The sequence below is a fragment of the Urocampus carinirostris genome, chromosome 16 (genome assembly GCF_059441175.1).
Source record: "Urocampus carinirostris isolate Australia breed hairy pipefish chromosome 16, RoL_Ucar_1.0, whole genome shotgun sequence".
In the NCBI taxonomy this organism is placed as follows: Eukaryota; Metazoa; Chordata; class Actinopteri; order Syngnathiformes; family Syngnathidae; genus Urocampus; species Urocampus carinirostris.
The window spans coordinates 14934804-14956528 of NC_142364.1; the positions used below are offsets into that span (position 1 = coordinate 14934804).

The 21725-nt window shown below is 41.3% G+C and overlaps 1 protein-coding gene across 1 annotated transcript in view; it reads left to right on the plus strand.

The window, feature by feature from the left end:
- LOC148350368 (tenascin-like) overlaps positions 1–13087 on the plus strand; it is a 44080-nt gene extending 30993 nt beyond the window's left edge. Inside the window, 22 exon segments of the mRNA XM_088355984.1 lie at positions 12–281; positions 360–545; positions 695–784; positions 849–1112; positions 1699–1994; positions 2429–2502; positions 2751–3025; positions 3777–4049; positions 4128–4400; positions 4839–5147; positions 6420–6692; positions 7347–7469; positions 8006–8149; positions 8239–8358; positions 8433–8570; positions 9491–9621; positions 9827–9959; positions 10077–10228; positions 10373–10469; positions 10548–10709; positions 11364–11527; positions 12711–13087. Of these exon segments, the coding sequence (XP_088212110.1) occupies positions 12–281; positions 360–545; positions 695–784; positions 849–1112; positions 1699–1994; positions 2429–2502; positions 2751–3025; positions 3777–4049; positions 4128–4400; positions 4839–5147; positions 6420–6692; positions 7347–7469; positions 8006–8149; positions 8239–8358; positions 8433–8570; positions 9491–9621; positions 9827–9959; positions 10077–10228; positions 10373–10469; positions 10548–10709; positions 11364–11527; positions 12711–12821 (4058 nt within the window). The 3' untranslated portion in view covers positions 12822–13087.
- The last annotated feature ends 8638 nt before the right edge of the window (positions 13088–21725 follow it).

Below are 21725 nucleotides of genomic sequence, written 5' to 3' on the forward strand. Positions count from 1 at the left end.
CCCTTCTGCAGATATCGACGCCCCACAGCAGATTCAAGTCCTGGACGTGACCGAATCCTCGGCACTGATCAGCTGGTCAGAACCAGTAGCGGAGATGGACAAGGTGACCCTGTTTTGCAAGCCCAGCCAAACATCCTCTGAAGGTACCAAAGTGGAGATCCTTCCTCCGGACAGACAGCACAGTCTGGAAGGCCTAAAGCCTGACACGGAGTACACAGTATCACTTGTGGCTCACAGCAAAGATTTTAGCAGCGAGCCAACTGTCAGCACCTTTACCACGGGTGAGTTCAATACAAATTGAAAAGAAGGGGTTGGTCTGTGTCGAACAGGTCTAGAATAAGTGCTTGTATTATGTGAAGCATTGGACGCCCCAAGGGAGCTCCTAGCAGTGCTGCAGACCGACGACAGCATCACCCTGATGTGGCGCAACAGCCTGGCCAATGTTGACAACTACCGTGTTAAATACAGCCCATTATCAGGAGCCGTTCACGGTGAGGAGGTGTTCCCACGAGGACCAGGACAGAGTACCACAGCCAAAATCACAGGTAGATATCCCCTTTGTAATTAAAATTAAGGAAGGCTGTGCAATCATAGTTGTGGCTACTTTTAAAGGCTTGGGTAATACAAGGCATCATTTGGGCTCTAGTTTCTTAAATTTGACACCTCTGGACTTGACAATGTGGTTGTTATCCAGGGCTGAAGCCAGGGACCGAGTATGGGATTGGGGTTACCAGTGTAAAGAATGAGCGGGAAAGCCTCCCAATTACAATAAACACAGCAACAGGTGAGTAAAACCCTCATATTTCCAAAGAACAAAATAAGATTCACGATTGATGATGTTATGTCAGCTCTGGACCCTCCCCGAGATCTGGAGCAGACTGAGTCCAATGGGACTTCTATCAAAATTCAATGGGAGAAGCCAAACGCTAAGGTTTCGCAATACCGGATGGTGTATGTCTCCAGAGATGGACAAGTTGAGGAGGCAGAGATCCCAGCCTCTGAGACTACATTTGTCTTAGCTGACCTGACTCCGGCAACAAGTTACACTATCACCTTGACAGCAGAACGAGGCCACAAAATGAGTGAACCAGTCACTCTAACTGGATCCACAGGTGCGTAGAGCTACAGATGTGAGGTGCAGCGCCCATTGATTACCCTTCAGGTACTTTAGCAGTTGTTGGAACTGACCAAAAAACATTTATATTTTTCTCCATCATAATAACCAAAAACATCGAATTAAGGTAACCAGATTCTTCTTTGAAAGTATAGCGGTTGTGGGAGTGGGACTGGGCAAAATTATGTATAGGTATGGGACTGGAAAAGGACCTAATTTTTCTGTATAATTGGTATAGAGCTTTAAGAGAAATCCACCACGTTGTCATGTTCTCACCAGCAGGAAGGTGAAAGACAACCTTTATGTTATCACCAACTGGGGGGATACATCCACCAAATAAAAAAAAACACAGGACTTTGAACCACTGCTCTACCAAGTCATTCAACTCCTGGTGAATCACCCTAAAGCTATCAAGTCTATGGTGCCAATAAGTTCGTTAATTGCAACATGAGTGAAGGTTCACGTGCACAAGAACTGCCATTTCTTTGTACACGCTACTTACCGGATAACAAAACCAAAAATCTAGTCAAACGTTGAATTGCCGGTCTGAGCCACCTTGAGCACTGATGTATCTGACCCGACAGAAGCAGCTGGGCCTTTTGTGGGCAACCTCACATTCTCTGACGTAACATGGGATGGCTTCATGGTGTCCTGGAGCCCCTTGAGTGGTGCCTTTGACAGCTTTGTAGTGGAGGTAACAAACTTGGACAATTTGGCACAGAGCCAGAATCTAAGTGTGTCGGGCGGCGCACATAGCTTGGGTCTGTGGGGCCTGAATGCAAACACCAGCTACATGGTGGGGTTGTACCCCCTCTACCAGGGCACCTTCCTGGAGCCCCTATACGACGAAGCAATCACAGGTATCATCCATCCAGCTACTGTTTTTTTCACCAACTTTTGTTCCGTAACCAATGGGCAATTAAGTTCTAAGCATTCAGATTACTTGGGATCAATGCATGGCTGCTATTCTCAGCATGTTTCCTTACTGACTTGTAAGAGGTTGACTTTGACCATGGTTTAGGAGTGGGTTTGGGGGCTAATATTCCTTTTATTTCTTGTCAATCATTTGTGCAGGGGGTAAACGTTCACAGGCTGTGCATGCCTTCCAAAAATGTACTGGGGAAACAGCCTTTTTGAGATTTACCCTTAAAGCTGATATGCTTAACGTTTTGGGAAGTTAAAATGATTGCTGGGCCATGTAAACAACGCTAACTCTTTGTCACCCTGTTTTCTCGTTTTTTTAATGTTTTGCACAATCTTCCTCCAACATTTACTGCATGCACCACATCCATCAAAATAACCTGGTCGGATCAGACTTTTCCATGACTACCACTGCTGAGAGAGAGAAGCCCGTCAAATACCTCCCTCCCTTCAATCAAAGTGCATGAATCTCAATCCTGCCCCTGCACAGATATGCTGCAGATAGCAAAAGCAAATTGGTCATGATACCAACCACCGCGTTTTGGTATTTTTTTTCCATGACCATTTGAACAAATTGAGAGCATGTTAGATTTGTTTGACTTTTGCTAAGACGTACACACCAGAAACATGGAGGACCAAAGCGGCACAATAACTAGACAAACAATTAACCAATGTGAACAAAAGTCCAAAAAGTCTAACAGTGATTTCTCCCTTCAGCACGTCAGCCAACACTAGGCCAAATTTCTGTGTCTAACGTGACATTCGAGAGCTTCTTATTGGTCTGGAATCACACCGAGGGCCAATTGGACGGTTTTGTCCTGGAGATCATTGATTCCGATATGTTGATGGATCCAAGGGAGTATAACATATCCAGCCTTATGACCGCACAGCAAGTGTCGGGGCTGCAGCCTGACACAGACTATGTAGCCTACCTCTATGGGACGTACAGGGGAGCACGAACAAACGCTGTCAGTGTTGTCGCGACTACAGGTATTTTAAGTGTAATTTACTTTTGAAAAATGTTTTAGGGAGATATTAGAAAAAAAGTTGTTGCTGTCGTCCCTGCGAAGGGTTGTATAAGCTTTAAGTATTCTCAACCTTGGCAGCCATCAGAATACTATTTTGTGCTACCAATGGCATTCTCATTGCATTCTGACTTCACCATAATAGTTTTCCTGTACTCTAATTTATGTCACTATATCAGATCATTTCCCAGAATAAACTCACAGTTATGTATGTCAACTAATTAGGCACAGCTCAGGACATATTGTCGACATCTCTGTTAAGACATAGGTAATTCATATAGACTTGGTTGTTTAATTTCCGTTAGCATGTTTGTTGAATGGTTGCCAAATCTGCCCTTGGGTTCTTTGGACAGTAGATTGTCCCATGTGGTGTATCTGAGTAGTAGTTTTTTTAATGTACCCTGCACTTGGCTGGCAAAAATGTCCGCCGTTTCCTAACCTAGATCTGTAGGGAGAGACCCTATTCACACATGATCCACTAGAGAATGGATGGATTTTGAACACAGAAGGGGTAGGAAGGCCCTCCAGAGAAGTAGCTACTCCATACCATGACAATCAACTTAAGCAGTGAGAAGTGAGAAAATATTTGTATCACTGCAGTTATTTGATGTCTTTGCAGGGATGACATTTGTTCATCTAGTTTTTACTTCCAAGATTATTTGCACGTTGTTTTAGTTTCACAAACATACTGTATATCTCTTTCTCCCCACTTGTAGCGGAAGAGCCAGATTTGTCCCAGTTAGTTGTTGCTAACGTTACTTCAGACAGAATGTCTCTGACGTGGCGGGCAGGTGCCAAGGCGTTTGATAACTTTGTAGTAGAAGTCAGGGAGTCTGCTTTGCCCTCGCAGGCGATGGGTCAAGTCCTGCCAGGTCACGTACGCTCCACAGTCATGGTTGGCCTTAAAGCTCATACACGCTATAACATAAAGTTGTATGCAAGCTCAGGCGGCCGCAACACACAGCCAATTTTTGCTGTCGTCACAACAGGTAGGCTTATCCAAGTCACTCCCCCCAACAACTTCTGACCAGAGCCTACTCAACCAGCATGCTCTTCTTTGTGTTTAGAGGATGCCCCAATGTTGGGGCCCGTGACCGCTCAATCTACCGGTCCACATAATCTGAGTGTAAGTTGGAGCATCGCGTCAGGCCACTTTGATGGCTTTGTAGTCAGAGTCAGTGACAGCGAGCAACTGTTTGAGCCGCAAGAGTTCAGTCTTCCCGGCGATGCCACAAACATTACTGTCTCCAACCTGATGGATGCCACAAACTATAACGTTGAAGTTTACGGCTTGTCTCACGGCCGCCGCACTCCCTCAATGCTAGTCCATGCTGTCACAGGTACTCACCAGCTACACCAACACTTTGCTCAATGCATGAAAATAACCCAACAAAAAATACCTTCGAGCAGAGATGGGCAACCCTTGTCAAGCATGTTTTTGGAGGTTTCTCTTCTTAAACACAGGTGATTCCAATCACCAGGATCATAAGCACGCTTTAGTTTGCTAACAAGATGATAATTTGTAACACCTCAGTTAAAGAAGAGTTACCTCCAAATACACGAAGGACATGCTGCCCTCGAGGCCTGGGTTGCCCACCTCTGCCTGAGAGGTTTCAGTTTTTGGGTAACTGCAGCTAGCGTATTGTCAAAAAAATGTCGGGGGATGACTGTATATATTACTTTGAGATAATAATCTCTCTTAAGGGAAGCATAGTAGACACTGCATTTTCCACCATTGCATCCATAAAAACACAAATTCCCCCTACCTCCTCCTCTAGCACCTTTGCCCAAAGTGGAAAACCTGACCATTTCCAACGTCACTCCCTTTGGCTTCCGTGTGTCGTGGGGAGTAAAACAGCGGCAACCGCGGGAAGAATCAGCGTCCTCCGGTGGGGCTTTTAGTCACTTTAACGTAGCGGTGACTGACTCAGGATGGCTTCTGGAGCCTCAAGAGTTCAAGGTACCGGGAAATCAGAGCCACCTGGATGTCAGGGGGCTCATCACCGGAATAGGCTATGAGGTCAGGCTAACGGGCGTGTCTAAGGCGGGGCTCCTCTCTCGGTCCCTCACCGCAGTGGCCGTTACAGGTACTAACCACAGGGACCCAGCACCCTGGGTTGGGACCTCTTCTCAATCTGCAACTAATAGAAATACAGTGGTACCTTGACTTACAGTACAAACAGAACACCCAGAAAACCTTTTTCTTTTCTGGGTACAAGTCAATGCTTGATCGTTTTTTTTTTCCATTTTTAATCAAAGTTTGTGTTAAAATTAAAGTACACTACTTCTGTTGAGGTGTACCTTAATCTGAATCAGGTTCTTTAATTGACGGGTTTTTTTTGATAAGGTAACATCTAATTTTGTAAAATAAATTACATTAGTAAATCCATGTACCACTGCATTGTGCACTTTATCGATCAACTTTCGAAAGCAACTGAATTTTCAACGTCAAAACACTGCAGTCTATTTTAGTTTATATTTTTTTTTTTGTCAAAGAAGATAGAGATTACTCAGTTCTGCCATTTTTCGCTTCTGATGCTTCAGTGCAGTATTGCTGCCTGATCTGATTTACGACAATAAATGGTTTCCAGAATCCTCTCCCTCTCCGTATTTCCTTTTAAGTGTTTATGACGCAGGCTTGACGTGCATCTGAGGGAGCAGGGACTGTGGTGCTCCCGGCTCTTTTTTTCCTACCTCCACAAATAAAATGTGAGCCAGCTTGTTGGTTTGCGTTTGTATTTGTCAGCGTGTTTTCCTTTTGATGGTTTGAAAGGGACACTTATTATTGGTGTCTACATATGATGGCTGAAATTACAAAACTCACACAAAAATCTTTATGCTTTCGATCAATGGTTGATCACCAACCAACGTTTTGAGGGTGTGGCCCATTTCTGCATGCCATCTCCTCGCTCTGCCCCACTTCCTGTCAAGCTCAAACTGTCTTATGTCCAATGCCCAGCCTCATTTTATTTACTTAGAGAAGAAAATAGTAAAGTGAGGAGGACAGAAATAGCCATCTTCAAACCCAGAAGGTTAAAATGAGCCGAACTATCAAATAAAGGAAAACACTCAGCATGATGCGTCGGATGATCTAACATTTTATCTGTTATGTTATTTTTCAATTCACTGGATGTGTTGCTGGTGGGAGGACGCATGGCATGTAACGCAGTTCCTTCCTGCAACCAGACTCAATTTTAAAGACAAACTCTGTGTCTCTTTTTGCTCTGCTGCATTCTCGTTCCCTTGCATCCTGATCGAAGCGCTCCTATGTAATATGGAAGGAACCCTCTTGTCACTCTCTGAAAATCTTGATAGAAAGTGGTTGGATGAAAAAAAAACGATTTTCCTCTTTGGTTTAGAGGCAGAACCCGAGGTAGAGCACCTCTTTGTCTCAGACATCACAGCTGACAGTTTCCGCGTGTCATGGACAGCGGACGAAGAACTCTTCGACAGATTTGTGATCAAACTACGGGACAGCAAAAGATTATACCGTCCCCAGGAACACGTTGCTCATGGTGATGAGCGAACCAGACTGATTAGCGGACTCATGGCGGGCACAGAGTATGAAATTGAACTTTATGGCCTTTCGTTGGACCATCGCTCCCAACCAATCATTGGGGTTGCTCAGACAGGTACTCCAAATACACAAGCTAACTTTTTGACCTCTCAAAACCGGAACCTATCCTTTAAACTAACTCCTTGAACCGTTCGGAAATGAATCCACTGGTTCTACTTTAACCTCTAAAATACCTCAGAACTCTTGAACTGACCTTTGGAATTCCACTTAAGTGGATCCAGTTGTTCTTTACTAAACACTGGGACCTGATATAACTCCATCAAATGGTTGAACAATATCTTAGGGAGTGTTTCTTATGAGTAAACACTAATGATTAATTCCAAAGGCCTTGTACTTCTGGAACCTCTCAAGAAGGGATAGACTGGATCTTTACTCTTGGGCATTCCAAAGTAAGATCCATTGCTCGTGAACTAACATTTGGGAAGCCGAACTGGAACATCTGGGTCTACACTAACATCTCAGAACTGGATCCACTGTTTCTGTACTGATGTCTAGGACTCCTATGAACTGAACTCCCTGGTTCTACCTTGCATTCCCAGGACTCACTCCAGGGTATTCACTGCTTCTATACTAATCTTTTTGACCCTTCGGAACTGGTTTTGTACTAACTCATATCTTACTTTACCAGGAACCTTTCAAACCAAACCACCTTGGTCCTTTCCTCTGACATTTTGTCATACAATTTAAAACTCTTATCTATTCCCAACAGGTTTGACAAAACCAAAGGGTCTTCGTTTCTCGGACGTGACCGAGTCATCTGCCGTGGTCCACTGGTCCACTCCTCAGTCGACAGTAGACAACTATCACATCACCTATGTGCCTTTTGAGGGAGGTAAGTAAGCCTTATAAGAGATTTTTGTGACCTGAGGTATCGTCCTTATTCCTTTACATCAGACATGAAGACATAGAACAAGAGTGGGCAAACTATGGCCTGCAGGCCCCATGCGGCCCGTCTGGCTTTTTAATCTGGCCCACCAAACCAAAGCGGTCAAAATATAAAGACAATATACTGTATATAATAGTAAATAAAGTAAAAACATGTTTTTGGGCACCAACTTTGTCCCCATTGTCCATTTATATGTCTACAATAAAAATACCGTCACAGAAATACAACAAAATTACCACAAGACTAAATAAAAAATTTAGTGCTCAAAAAAGGGACCTAATACATTATTTTTCTTTCATTCTGAAAAGAAAAAATACAACAAAAATACAATACAAAACAAATGTGATATATCTCTAGGACCGGCAACTTGACCACCTTTTTTAACCAAATGCGGCCCACAACTCAAAACAGTTGCCCACTCCTGACATAGAACATATTACTTCAGAGAAATGCAATCTTTAAGAGTATTTTTATGTTCACAGGAAGTCAGATGAGCGTAACTGTGGATGGCGGCGTGCTACAAGCTACGTTGCCCAACATGAGCCCCGGCAGAATGTATCAGGTGACAGTCAGTGCAGTGAAGGGTCTGGAGGAGAGTGACCCAAGCGGAGATGTTGTTACAACTGGTTAGTCCTTCGACCATTAGATCCATCTCAGTCCTAAGTCACTTCATATGAGTTTTCGATGCGACTCACCATGGCTACTCCCCCCACAGCTCTGGACCGACCTCAGGCACTGACCACAGTCAACATCACTGACAGCTCTGCTCGGTTGCAGTGGAAACCATCCGTAGCCAGGGTGGACGGATATGTCATAACATACAATTCCGAGTCAGGTTTGTCTGTTCGGGTACTTGGAATTGTCTCAAAGTAGTTTTGCGGTGATGGGACTGCCTGATGTGTATCACAGCGTCCCGGATCGTGGAGCGTGTTTCCGGAACAGAGTTGGAGATAGCGTCATTGCTCCCCGGAACGCTTTACTCCGTTGAACTCTTTGCCACCAGAGAGGAGCAGATGAGTGCCTCTGTCCTCACTGAATTTACCACTAGTAGGTCTGAGTATTAATAACCATGTTTGACTAGTGCTACTTTTCACATAAACTTCAATTGACCTATGGCTAAGCCCCGCTCCCTTTACTCACTCGGACATTCAACATTCTGTTAAGAGCACAATGGCAAGTGTCAGAGTAGGAGACATTTGGCAGGAGACAATTAATGATTTTTGGGCCCAGAAAGATTACATTTCATCTTAAAGTCACCAATAGTTCTTTCACTAGGCATTGGAGGGTTATATTAATTATTTCGTTGTTGATTAGGTCAACGAAAATCTTCAGCTTCAGGAAAAAATATACAGATCACAATGTAAACATGATAAACTGTGTCTCGTTGTCATCACTATCTTAAACAACAACATAGAGGATCATCTTCGCAGGGTAAGAAGTGCGATTTTCCTTCGACTAATTAACCTAATTTGATGTGACTTGCAAGACCTGGCGTTAGCTAACGTTAGCCTAAAGTTGGAGAAGTTAACGTAATAAATAAAATCCCATTTCTCTCCAGCAAAGTGACAAAATGTTGCCTCAAATATTCAGTTAATTTACCTTAGAGCAAATGTAGATATCCTTGTTAAGTATTCCACAATGAGTTGGTGCTGTGGATGACCACATCAATTTATCCAAAGCAGACACTTGTCTCAATTTAAATGTGGCTTTGAAAAGGGTAAAAAATACACACCATTGCCCAGCTTCTCAGGATATCCCGTGTCAGATTTGCATGTACCCCATGCATTTGATCATTCTTGGGTTTTGAATGTAAAAAAAAGGGGGGGGATGACAAACTGCAATTGCATTTCTATAGACGAGGAAACTCAGAATGTCCGACTGTATTTGGTTTGCTACACGCACTGTGATTGGCTTATTGCATTTGGGGGCGGGTCTTAGCCAATAGTCAATTGAAACCGTGTTCCCAGAGGTGGACCCCCCTCGAGATCTGGTGGCTCTCAACATTCAAACGGATAGCGCTACTTTGACATGGAAACCACCGCAGGCCGCCATTAGCGGTTACTCTATGACTTTCTCTACGCCAGATGGTTCAACTCGGGTATGATACATCTGCAGTTCACACGTTTTAAAGATCCAAGGACTCTTTATAGTATGTTTTCACAGGAAACTCATTCTTGACCCTTGGGAATTACCAATTGTAGTAACATTTTTACTGTCGACATTTACAACCTTGTAGATTATGATCATCTATGCTTGTTTATAATTGATGTGAAAACATAATTTGATTGAAATTATTTTTGGAGGAGGTCATGCTGAGTCCTACCGCCTCCTCATACAACATGGCCCAGCTATCCAGGTCCACGGAGTACACGGTCCAACTAGAAGCCATCGGCAGATCCGACAGAAGTCAACCTGCAACCACCATCTTCAGTACAGGCAAGGACCAGGTCTTTGCCCTCATGGGCACAAGTCCTAGGCACAAAAACTTCCAGCGTGTTTTCTAGCTAGGTCCTTTTCAAATCCTTGATTGTTTTTGGGTTTGCTTGTTTACAGTGGGTCAGATGCACAAGTACCCCAGAGACTGCGCTGAGATTTATGTAAATGGTGAGACCACCTCTGGCGTGTACACCATTTACATGGCGGGTGTTACCAGCCAAGTCATCCAGGTCTACTGTGACATGGAGACAGAAGGCGGAGGATGGATGGTGAGCACGTGCTTGACGGCAAACTTAACAAATTGTATTTGTCTAATTAAGTATTTTTTCAGATTGTACTTAGTTTTAGTTTTCTACAAGTATTGGTACTTTTTCTTCTCTAAGTAGTGTTGCTCATTAAAAGTCTGTCCTCAGGTCTTCTTGAGACGGCAAAATGGAAAGCTCGAGTTTTTCAGGAACTGGAAGAACTACACTGCTGGTTTCGGTAACCTAAACGACGAGTTCTGGCTTGGTACGTTTCTCCGACTTCTGGCGAATAGAGTACTTTGTGCCTTCCCACACCGATCCTCTTTCGGATTGACTGTTGCAGGTCTCAGCAACCTTCACAAGATAACGACTGCCGGCCAGTACGTGCTGCGTGTGGACCTGAGAGATGATGGAAAGTCGGCCTACGCTCAATACGACAAGTTCTCCATTGCGGAGCCCAGAACGCGCTTTAAGCTTCACATCGGAACCTACAGTGGGACAGCGGGTAGGCTTTATTCATCCGTGTTACATGTCGAAGTGTCCTTGGGTAAGACACTGAACCCCTAATGCCCCCAATAAGCAGGTTAGCGCCTTACGGCTGCACGGCCGCTATTGGGAAATGTACAATGTAAAACGCTTTGGGAAGTCTTCATTGACTTGAAAAGCGCTATATAAATGCAGATCATTTCATTTTAGCGGCGGCAGTAGCTCAGGAGGTAGAGCTCTCGTCTTGGGATCAAGAGATCTCAGTTCGAATCCCAGCTCCTCCGTGTTACATGTCGAAGTGTCCTTGTATAAGACACTGAACCCCTAATGCCCCCAATAAGCAGGTTTGCGCCTTACATGGCTACACGGCCGCTATTGGGAAATGTGAAGCACATTGTAAAGCGCTTTGGGAAGTCATTGACTTGAAAAGCGCTATATGAATGCAGATCATTTCATTTCATTTCATTTCATTTGAGGGATAAAAAAGGTTCACATTTAGAAGAAAAGCAATCCATCTGCTGCTTTTTAGAAAGCAAAATCAAGTGACTTAAACAGACTGAATTAACTTGAACAAGCTACAAAATGGAAGCAAGCTAACAAAAGCAAACTGTAGACACTATTGACATTTATTCAAGAAAATTAAGAAGAAAAATGAAAAATCTCACCTGTGCAGGCGACTCTATGATATACCACCAGGGCCGTCCCTTCTCAACCTTTGACAACGACAACGACATTGCCGTCACAAACTGCGCTTTGTCCTACAAAGGAGCCTTCTGGTACAAAAACTGCCATCGGGTCAACCTGATGGGAAAATACGGAGACAAGAGTCACAGTAAGGTACGTCAAACACTCACCATTATTGACCCCTTTTCATTTTGAAGGCATTAAATGCCACAAGATGCTGCAAAAACCTGTCTACTAAGCAGTAGTAGTAGTAATGATTTGGTATCATGTGGTATTTTGATGACCATAAAAGAGTTTACTGTATTGGATTTTTAGTTTGTGACTGTGCTGAGTCTCTATTCTTGTTTTCCTTTAGTTTTTAATTCGTACATTTTCTTGAGTAAAATAGTTGATAGATATTTACTGCATTCAAAATAGAATAGTCTTTATTGCATTGATATAAACCGTGGTGAAAAGTTGTAGGCAAAGAGATTAGACATTGCATTTCAAAAATTTCCTGCATGGAATTTTAAATTGAAATAGCAAAGGACTGCCGCCATCTTGCGGTAGCCTATGTTTATTCATGTTTTAGTCCGTCTTTTTCTGTGTATTTTGGTCTCTACATTCAAACATGCCTTTGACAACTCGATGTAATTATTAATGTAATAGTCAAGTTAAAAGATAAACTTATAAAAATAGATTGAGAAGACTGAAGACCTAACCTATAGAATAAATTGGAATAAATAGAATGCCTTTATTGTCGTTACACAACGTGTCAATGAAATTCTGAGCTGCTACATATAGATTTTAAAGTAGTGCAATTACCTATCATAGGATCATATATATATTATATAAAATGACACAAGACAGACGGAATACAATATAAAAACTCAGTAGGCAGCAACTAAGATAGCATCGATCAACGATAAATATTGGTTATTTAAAGATAATTGGTTATTTACAGTGTAAATACAGATTGTAGTTTAGTTCAGTGCAAATTTGAATTTAATATTGTGACAGCTTTGGGGAATAAACTGTTTCCAAGCGGTGTCTATATGATTATATATTCAAATAGAAACAAAAAAGACAAAAGGACACTATAATGGTCTAGCCAGAATTTGAACTTCTAAAGTTATACGTAGAAAGGATGCTAGCTTGATGCTAATCGATAAAGCTACCGGAAATTGGGATTGATTTTTACGTCATTATAAACCTTAACAAATAAAAAATAACACAAAGTAATGAGCAACACATATGTTAGCGAAAACGCAATCTACTAGAGTGAAGTAATAAATGAATGATATATATTTAAAAAAACATTATTACGATATTTAATTACCCCCTCCCGTTTCCACAGGGCGTCAACTGGTTCCACTGGAAGGGTCACGAAACCTCCATCGAATTTGCTGAAATGAAACTCCGACCGAGTGATTTTGGGATTCCCGAGAGCAGGAAGAAAAGATCGTAGAGAAGAAAAAATAAAATAAAAGAAAAAATTAAAAAAAAAAAAAAAAAGAAAATACGAAAACAACAAGAGTAGACTCCACACCTGTGCCCAATTCTTTAAAGGCAGACGTTACTAGTGGGCAAAATCACCTATTTTTGGGCACATCATCCACAAAAACAACATACGTTATATCGGGAATACGATCTCATAACAACACATTAAATTAAGGGTTATTTCTATGTAGTAGAAGTTGTAAAAATTATGTGCAAATAAAAGACTTGGTTTGGGAAAAAGGCGTCCATGTTATTTCAATCTGTTGCCAGCAGGTGTCAGTGTTCACCACTTTAGAATTAGAATATTGATTTCAAGCCAAGAGCTACTTTTTTGTTACTTGTTAGCGCAAAAGGCACTTAGTTTGATAGGCATTTCTAAAATAACCACTTATTTTGTACTACTTACTACCATGTTATAACCAGCTAAATATTGGAAAGAAAGAAAGATACAAAGAAAGTGAGAAACGAAGAAATAATATAGAAAGAAACAGGGAAATAAGATAGAAAGAAAGAGAGAGAAAAAAGAGAGAAAGGAGTGAAGAAACGGAGAAAAAAAGTTTAAGACGAAGAGAGGAGACCGATAGAAGATAAATAAAAATAGAGAAAAATAAGAGAAAAGGTAGAGTGAGAGAGAGAGACAAAAAAAGGAGAAATAGAGAGGGAGAAAGAGAGCGGAGGACAGAGAATAGAGACAGAGGGAGAGAAAAAAGAGACAAAGGAAGAGAGAAAAAGACAAAGAGGAAAAAAAGAAATGGAGAGAGATAAGGATAGATAAAAAGAGGAAGAGAAACAAAGAGAGTGACAAAGACAGAAAGAAGGAAAGAGAAAGAAAATGAGAAACAGAAAAATAGAAAGAAAGGGGGAGTGAGAAGGAGAAAGAGAGAAGATAAACAAAAATAGAGAAAAATGACCAAATGTAGAGTGAGAGAGATAAAAATAGATATAAAGAGGAAGAGAAAGAAAGAGCACTCTCTTGACAAAGACAAAAAGAGGAAGAAAGAAAGACAGAAAGAGGAAGAAAAAAAGGAAGAAAGAAAGAAAGACAGAAAGAGAAAGACAGTCAGACAAACAGACAGACAGACAGACAGAAAGACAAAAAGACAGAAAGAAAGAAAACAGGAGAGAAAGACAGTGAGAAAGAAATAGAAAAAGATAGAGAAGTAGGAAGTAGGTTTTAATAGACTCAGTCCACCACAGAGCCGGTGGAATAAAAAAAGCTTGATGTGGTTGAGAAAATGGTCGGAACCCTTTTTTTCAGCCACTTTTTACCACGGAGGAGGAGGTCGCCTTACTCTTTAAGCTTATCTTCAAAAAGTAAGTTAAACTTCACTTTATTTATCTTTATAGAGCATATTATTTTATCAAATGCTTATTTCTTAGTACAAAACAATGCAGGTTACTTATACAAGCCTTAAACATACTTATATAAACCTTAAACATACAAAATATGGCACTGAAGCAACTCACGAACAAATTCAGCTTACGAACAATCGACCTGAACCTATTCCGTTCGTAAGTAGGGCAGCGTCTGTACTGTAGTGCATCTTTCCGCCACTACCGGCCTGTGGCGCTGTGAGAGGTCACCCAGCATCCACCCAGAGGAAGAAATCCGCTTCCTCTTCCCAGTTCGTGTGTAAACATTCTATACTGTATCTCCAGTGCGCTAGAAACTTACGAACAAATTCAACTTACAAACGATCGTCAAGATCTCGTTCCTAAGTAGGGCAGCTTCTGTATATTCGTTATTTACAAAGCCGGAACCTCCTCCAAGCATACAAGCCTCTGAAATACCAAAACTTAAAAAACAAAAAAAACAAAAAAGGATAAAATAAATATTATGTATACATGCATATACATACACACACATACATAAGCATACATGTACATACATATATAATAATAATCCTAAATTGCGACTAAACTAAACGTTAACTCAATGTTTCAGTTCCCCAACCTCGGACCGATATATGAAAACGTAGGTTGGGGATATAAAGAGCCTTCTTTTCCAAATTTTTGTGCATTTTCTTTAGCATATTTGCAGAAAGCTCACGGATTGGATTTGCCACGTAGAAGACAGCCCGAGGGAAAGTGTCTTGGCAGGCCTTTCGCTCAAACCCGCCGAGCATGTTCCCCGTCTGTTCCTTTCTTTCTAGGAATCGCTTTGCCGAGAGCTCGCTGGATCGGAATCGGCAGTCGATCTCACCCTCGTAAATCTTAACACATTTCTGCGGAGCGTATGCGATACGGTTTCAAAATAAAGTGGGCCGCGGATGCTCCGGCAGGTTTGGGGGGCCTGGTTTCGATAAAGCGCAGGGAAATGAGCATATTCCGACTCTTGGGAATTAAATATTATAATGTATCGTTTACCAAAATTGTTCGAATTAGTTATCTGACTCGGTTAACCAAACACAACCTACGTTCACCCAACAATGCGCGCTCATTTTTTGATGGAAAAGATGGACAAGAGACCGGCATTTCCACACAGGGGCAGATTTATTTTCTATAAGTATTTAACTAAGTGAACTCCATCGAATATGGCCGAATTAGCCGAATTCGTGTCGCTCGAGTCTCTGTCAAGCCTCCTCTCTCGATCTTCTGCTTCCTTCTTGTGAATTTCCCTGCGGGGATGAATAAAGTATCTATCTATCTATCTATCTATCTATCTATCTATCTATCTTCTCTCGGCCCACGTTTTTTCCGCAAGCTGCTGTGCCGGCTCCTCCCAGGAGCGTGCCAGGAAAGCCCCCAAGTGGGCTCCACAGCTTGGAGAAGAGCGTCGCGATGTCTGGAAACAACACCAAGCGTTTCTAGGTCATCAGGGCCTTGTTCTCCAAACATCGCCGTCCTGTTATCAAAATTCCCCAGCCAAAACATTCCACATTTGGAACAGCGTGACCTGAAACCCACTCAGTGAAAATCTTCATTGCACTCAATAAATGTAACTTGCATTCAATCGTATAAAATCCCTTATAGTCAAATGTATAAAATCTTTCACTAGCTTGAGCTGTTTTGTAAAGAAGAATGGGCAAAATGTTCTGTTTCAAGAAGTGCAAGGCTATAGGTTATGTATAAGTTTGGAGGCATGAATATAGGAATAAGGTCCTGGGGGGGGGGGCGATACTTTTGCAAGGATGAACGTTGGGTTGCGGGGTTTTGTTTTTTATGAAGCGCGGCGTAATTGGCATAATCCGACACGAATACGTCGAGATTTGATTTTGAAAGCTTTGCCAGGCGTCCATTTTTGGGGAGATTCCATCGGTTTCAGCTTAAGAGGATTGCGTGTGAGCCCAGCACACGTATGTGAGCACGTATGATTCGGGTCACGGGTGTCACGGGCCCAATTTCTTTCCTGGTGGCGGCCGCCATCTGCACGTAAAGCTCCTTATAGCCACAATACGTCACTCGCTAGATGGGGGGGTCTCCAACATGGCGCCCCCCTGAGGTCGGCTGAGGTACATGCAAATCTATTGGGAAAATTGCTGTGCTGGGTCATTGTGATTTTTTTAGTAAAATGTATTTTTTTGGGAGGGAGTGTTCGACTGAGTCAATTTAACCCAATACTTTCTACTTCTGTATATCTTTTTTTATCCGTCTTTGTCTTTTATATTCTCTCTCGCTCTGTATTTATCTCTCTTTATCGCTCTCTTGTTTTACCTTTTCTCTCTCCTTCTTCTTTTCTTATGCTAATGGGAAGTAAAGAATGTTTGGTGGGGGCGTAACCAGCCTGTATTTTTGAAAGCCAAGTTGTCATGATTACTGATGTGACTCAGCTGTGCTTGCTCATTTGGCGCCAACCACCACGGGTTCTGATTGGCTCCCTGTAAATTTTTGAACCCAGTCCTGTCTGTCCCCTGTTGTCAGTCCGTCTGCAAACCTCAGTGTATACTAGGCAAGCCTTTTTTGACTCTGACTCCCACCTGTCCCATTTTCGCTCCCATCTGTCTCCTGTTTTGCTCCTGACCACGTCTGTTCTCCCATCCCGGATTACAACCTCTTTTGTCCTCGACTACGTCTACTCTACTGTTCTGGCTTACGACTCATTTCCGTCACCGACCACCATGGTTGGGTAGGGTCACTTTAACTGGATTACTTTCAATTACTTTTGGATTACTTCAATACCAAATATGCTTATAAAAGACAAAATAAACTAAATATGAATAAAATGATGACTCACAACACGTGGTAAGCTTTCTCTCCTGGCTTTGATCTCTTTGATCTCCGGCAAAACTAACACCCTCAAAATGAAACAAAATGAAAATAAATCCAAACAGATTGCCAACATCATTTTTGCCGTTCCATGTATTCCATTCCTCCCCAAGCCTGTACAAAATTTAGTCATTTTATTTATATTTAGTTTATTTTGTCTTTTATTAGCATATTTGGTATTGGAGTAATCCAAAAGTAATTGAAAGTAATCCAGTTAAAATAACTTTACCCAACCCTGCCGACCACGTCTTGCTCTCCCAGTCCCGGCTACCGACCATTTTTTTCGTCCCTGACACCGTCATCGCTCGCTACGGAAGATCCACTTCTGTGTTTGGATCACAATCCGAGTACAAGAGCGACTTGCTTCCCGTGTCCAGCGAACACCGGATCGTGGGCACAACCCTTCCTCTTTCCTTCAATGAAACTTGCGGTAAATGCTACGCAATTGGGTCCTGTTTCTGTTCTGGTCCTGACACAAATCATTAACCCAGGGGTGTCATACTCATTTGAGTATATATACCTTTTTACTCTTGTTGTATTCTTCCTCCTTTTTCTTCTTGTTCCTTTTTCCATTATCCTTTCTTCCCTCTTCCCTTAAAACCCCAGTGTGTAATATTTGACCACTAGCTGGCACTGCATTGTCTAATTCAGTGGTCTCAGACTCGCGGCCCGGGGGCCATTTGCGGCCCTCAGGATGATAGTTTAAGGGACCCGCCTTCATGAAAAAGTGTGTATTATTTGACCACAATGTGTTGAAGTATTTTGAAACTTGAGTGTTCAAAATTCACAAGAAGTGACCATGAAACGTTTTTCTTTCATTACCTTTTCTTCCCAGCCTATCGCCAGATTTTTGATTTTGAGTATCACTAGCAGCAAGATGCCAGAAGATTATGTCAGCGCCTTAAAGGTGAGACTCATATTAAGCAAAATAGATAAAAATGTCTGGACGTACGAGTATTTTAATAAAATCTTTATCATTATATTTCGATGTATTTTTGCTAATAGTTAAAAAAATAAAAGGTATTGATATTTTTACCACTAGGAGGCACTGAATACTACAGTACAAGTGCAGCCCTGGCATATTATGAATTTATTACTGATTGATGGATATTCAAAAGTATTTTTTTTAAATACTTAGAATTATAGATCTAATTTTGTTAAGGGAATTAGACAAAAAAAATGATATTCAAAAGCTGGGTAAGGTTTTTATCCGAACTTTTTGTGGAAAACCCGATTTAGTCCTACCTTACACTGCTTGTTCCGGCGGCCCCAAGGTTATTTGAGGTTGAGACCCCTGATCTAATGTGAACAAACACCAGTGTCAAGATCACAGCGTAGCAGCAAGATGCCAGACAAACATGGTAGCGACTTCTCGGTAGGGACTCCACTATGTAAAAATAAAATACAAATTTCTTGAAGATTTTTTTTACAAAAATCAATATTGGCATGATAATTTATGTTTTTTTTTTTTGCCTTGTATTAAAAAAAGGTATTGTGTTTTTTACCACAAGGAGTCACTAAATACTACTGTCTCTTTAATCTTTATTTTTTCCTCTATTTTTTTTTTTTTTTACTTTCCTTATGTATTCCTTTTTCTCTTTCCCATTTTCCTTCATCTTTTTAATTTTCCTTTCCTTTTTTAGCAAAAAAATAAGAAGCTACATGTCGCCGTTTGGTCATTTTGAGTCTCCTTAGTTATTCTTCCCTGTGCTTTGTAGAACTCTATTTCGGTCGCTTGAAACAATACAGAGACATCTAGGGGTCAAATATTACACCGTCCCTTTAAAGGTAGAAAAGTGCTAGGAAAACTCTTTTTTTGCACTCAGGCCTGAATGCAGTTTTCCCCCCGGGCCAAATTTGGCTCGCAAGCCGTACGTTTCCAACCCCTGGGTTGAAGTATGATGAAATGTAGGAATGTATTGACAACATTTTTTATGTTTAGTTATGTAAGATGGATTTGATGTTGGTGAATTTATTTTCGACATGTTCTTAAATAGGGGTCAAGCTACACCACGTAAACCAATGAAAAACAAAAACTTTTCGCCACGATAGAAATAAGTGAAATTCTTTTGTTTCGAAACACAAGAGAAAAAAAAAAAAAGAATTCCTGGAAATGTGCAACAGTTACTGGGTAAGGAGCAAACTCGTTCCAGGCTAAATGTAGCCGTGCTTTTTCTTGTTTTTCTGTGAATGATTAAGCCAGATGTGAACCGCTTGCTCTCTCCTCCTATCTGACCTCTTACTGATAAGCCTGAACTCTTACCTTATCTTTTTTCATTTTCTTCCCAAGCCCCGCCTTTAAATATTGGCCGTCCAATAGGGCAGAGTTCATCGATTGATGGTCGGAGTAAAAAAGCAAGATGTAAACGTTTTGTTCTTACCTTAAATCGAGGGTGTCACTCATTTTAGGAAGAGAAAGAGAACGGGGGAGGAGAAAGGAGGGAACGAGAGAGAACAAGAGAGAGCGAGAGAGAGAACGAGATATTTATTTCATTTATCCCCATAGGGAAATTCACATTTGCAGCAGCATGTAGAGAGGAAGGGAATAAGAGAGATAGAGAAAAGGAATGAGAAAAAAGAAAAAGAAAGATAAAGATAGAAAGAGATCGAGAACTATAGAGGAAGAAAGGGAAAAAGAGACAGAGACAAAGAGATAAAGTAAGGGGAAATATAGAAAGAGCGAGAGAAGGAAAAAGCAGGTAAAAGAAAGGAAGAGAAAGTTAGGCAGGGAAATGAAAAAAGATAGTTCAAGAAAGAAATTTTTAAAAAGAGAGACGGTTAAAGAAAGTTAAAAAAGAATGAAAAAAGAAGTGAAAAAAGGGAAAGAGAAAGATAGAGAACAAGAAAGAAAGGGAGAAAGAGATGGACCAAAAAAGAAAGCGAGAATGAGGAAGAACAAGAGTGGAAGAGAAAAAGAGAGAGGGGATGCAATGAGAAAGAAAAAAGGAGAGAGAGAAAAAGAGGGAGAGGAGAAAAAGGGAGACAAAAAAGACAGAAAAATAGAAAAAATACAAAAATAGAGAGAAGACAGAAAGAAGAGAGAGAGAGGAGGAAGGAGAATGAGAGGGAATGATACATAGAGGGAAAGAAAAAGAGACAAAGGAAGAGAAAGAGAACGAGAGAACACGAGAGCGAGAGAACGAGAGGTAGATAGATAGATAGATACTTTATTCATCCCCAAAGGGAAATTCACATTTCCAGCAGCATCCCTGAGGTGAGAACAGTACAATAATAAAGCCAATAGAATACAATATACAAATACCCAGTGTGACGTGCAAATGCCCACTGTAGCGTGTTATATAGAGTAACTAAATAGTGCTACACAGAATACATATTGCAGTAAGATTCGGTAATATCCAATGTAGGTGGTGTGGTTTAATGTGGGCCTTTACTCTGCCGGGTGGAGTTAAAGAGCCTCATGGCATGAGGAAGAAAAGATCTCTTCAGTCTGTCCGTAGTACAAGACAGTGACAGCAGTCTGTCGCTGAAACTGCTCTTCTGTCTGGAGATAATGCTGTGTAGTGGATGCGATGGATTGTCCATGATTGACCTCAGCTTTTTCAGTGCTCGTCTCTCAGCTACTGTTCAGATTCAGATTCAGATCTACTTTATTGTCATTCTAGTACACGTGTATACAGAACGAAATGTCGATGCATCTGACCCCCACAGTTTCCTTGAATGTACAGATATAAATAATGTTGTATTGTATTTTGGCTACGTATAGTATTTTACCATAGTGCCGATAGTGCAAGAAGAGTAGCTAACCAGATGTGCAAAATGGGCAGTCAGGTTAACAAGTCAGGTACACAGTAACATTAACACTGTAACAATAACGCTGTAATTACAATAGTGCAGAGAGCAATGTGCAAGGAGTGGCAAGCTATAAAAAAAAAAACTGCCAGTAGTGCAAAAAGTTAGGCTGTCCAGCTCTTTGCCCACAACAGAGCTCGCTTTCCTAGCCAGTTTATTGAGACGAGAGGCATCCTTCTTCTTGACGCTGCCTCCCCAACACGCTGCCGCATAGAAGAGGGCGCTTGCCACTACTGTCTCATAGAATATTTTCAGGAGCTTTTTGCAGATGTTGAAGGAGGCCAGCCTTCTGAGGAAGTAAAGTCGGCTTCATTCATCCCTGTAGGGAAATTCACATTTCCAGCAGCATGTTAAGAGAGAAAAGGAAAAAAGAGACAGATAAAGAAGATAGAGAAAGATAAAGAAAGAGATAGACAACTATAGAGAAATGGAAAGAGAAATGCATAGAAAGAAAGAGCAAAAGAAAGAAAAAAACAGGAAAGAGAAAGGAAATGAGTTAGACAAAGAAATTTAAAAAAGATAAGAGTTGGAGAAAGAAATTTAAAAAGAGGGAGTTAAAGATAGTTGAAAAAGATTGAAAGGGAGGAAGTGAGAAAAAGGGAGAGAAAAATAGAAATAGAAAGAGATGGACCAAAAAAGAAAGCAAGAATGAGGGAGAACGAGAGAGGAAGAGACAGAAAGAGAGGGGATGCAATAAGAAAAAAGAAAAAAGGAGAGGGAGAAAAAGAAGAGAATAAAAAACAGAAAGACAAAAATAGAAAGACAGAAAGAGAATAGAAAAGAGAGAGGGGAAAAAAAAAAGAGACAAAGGGAGCAAAAGAGAGAACAGCCAGGCAAATATGAATCAAAACCAGCA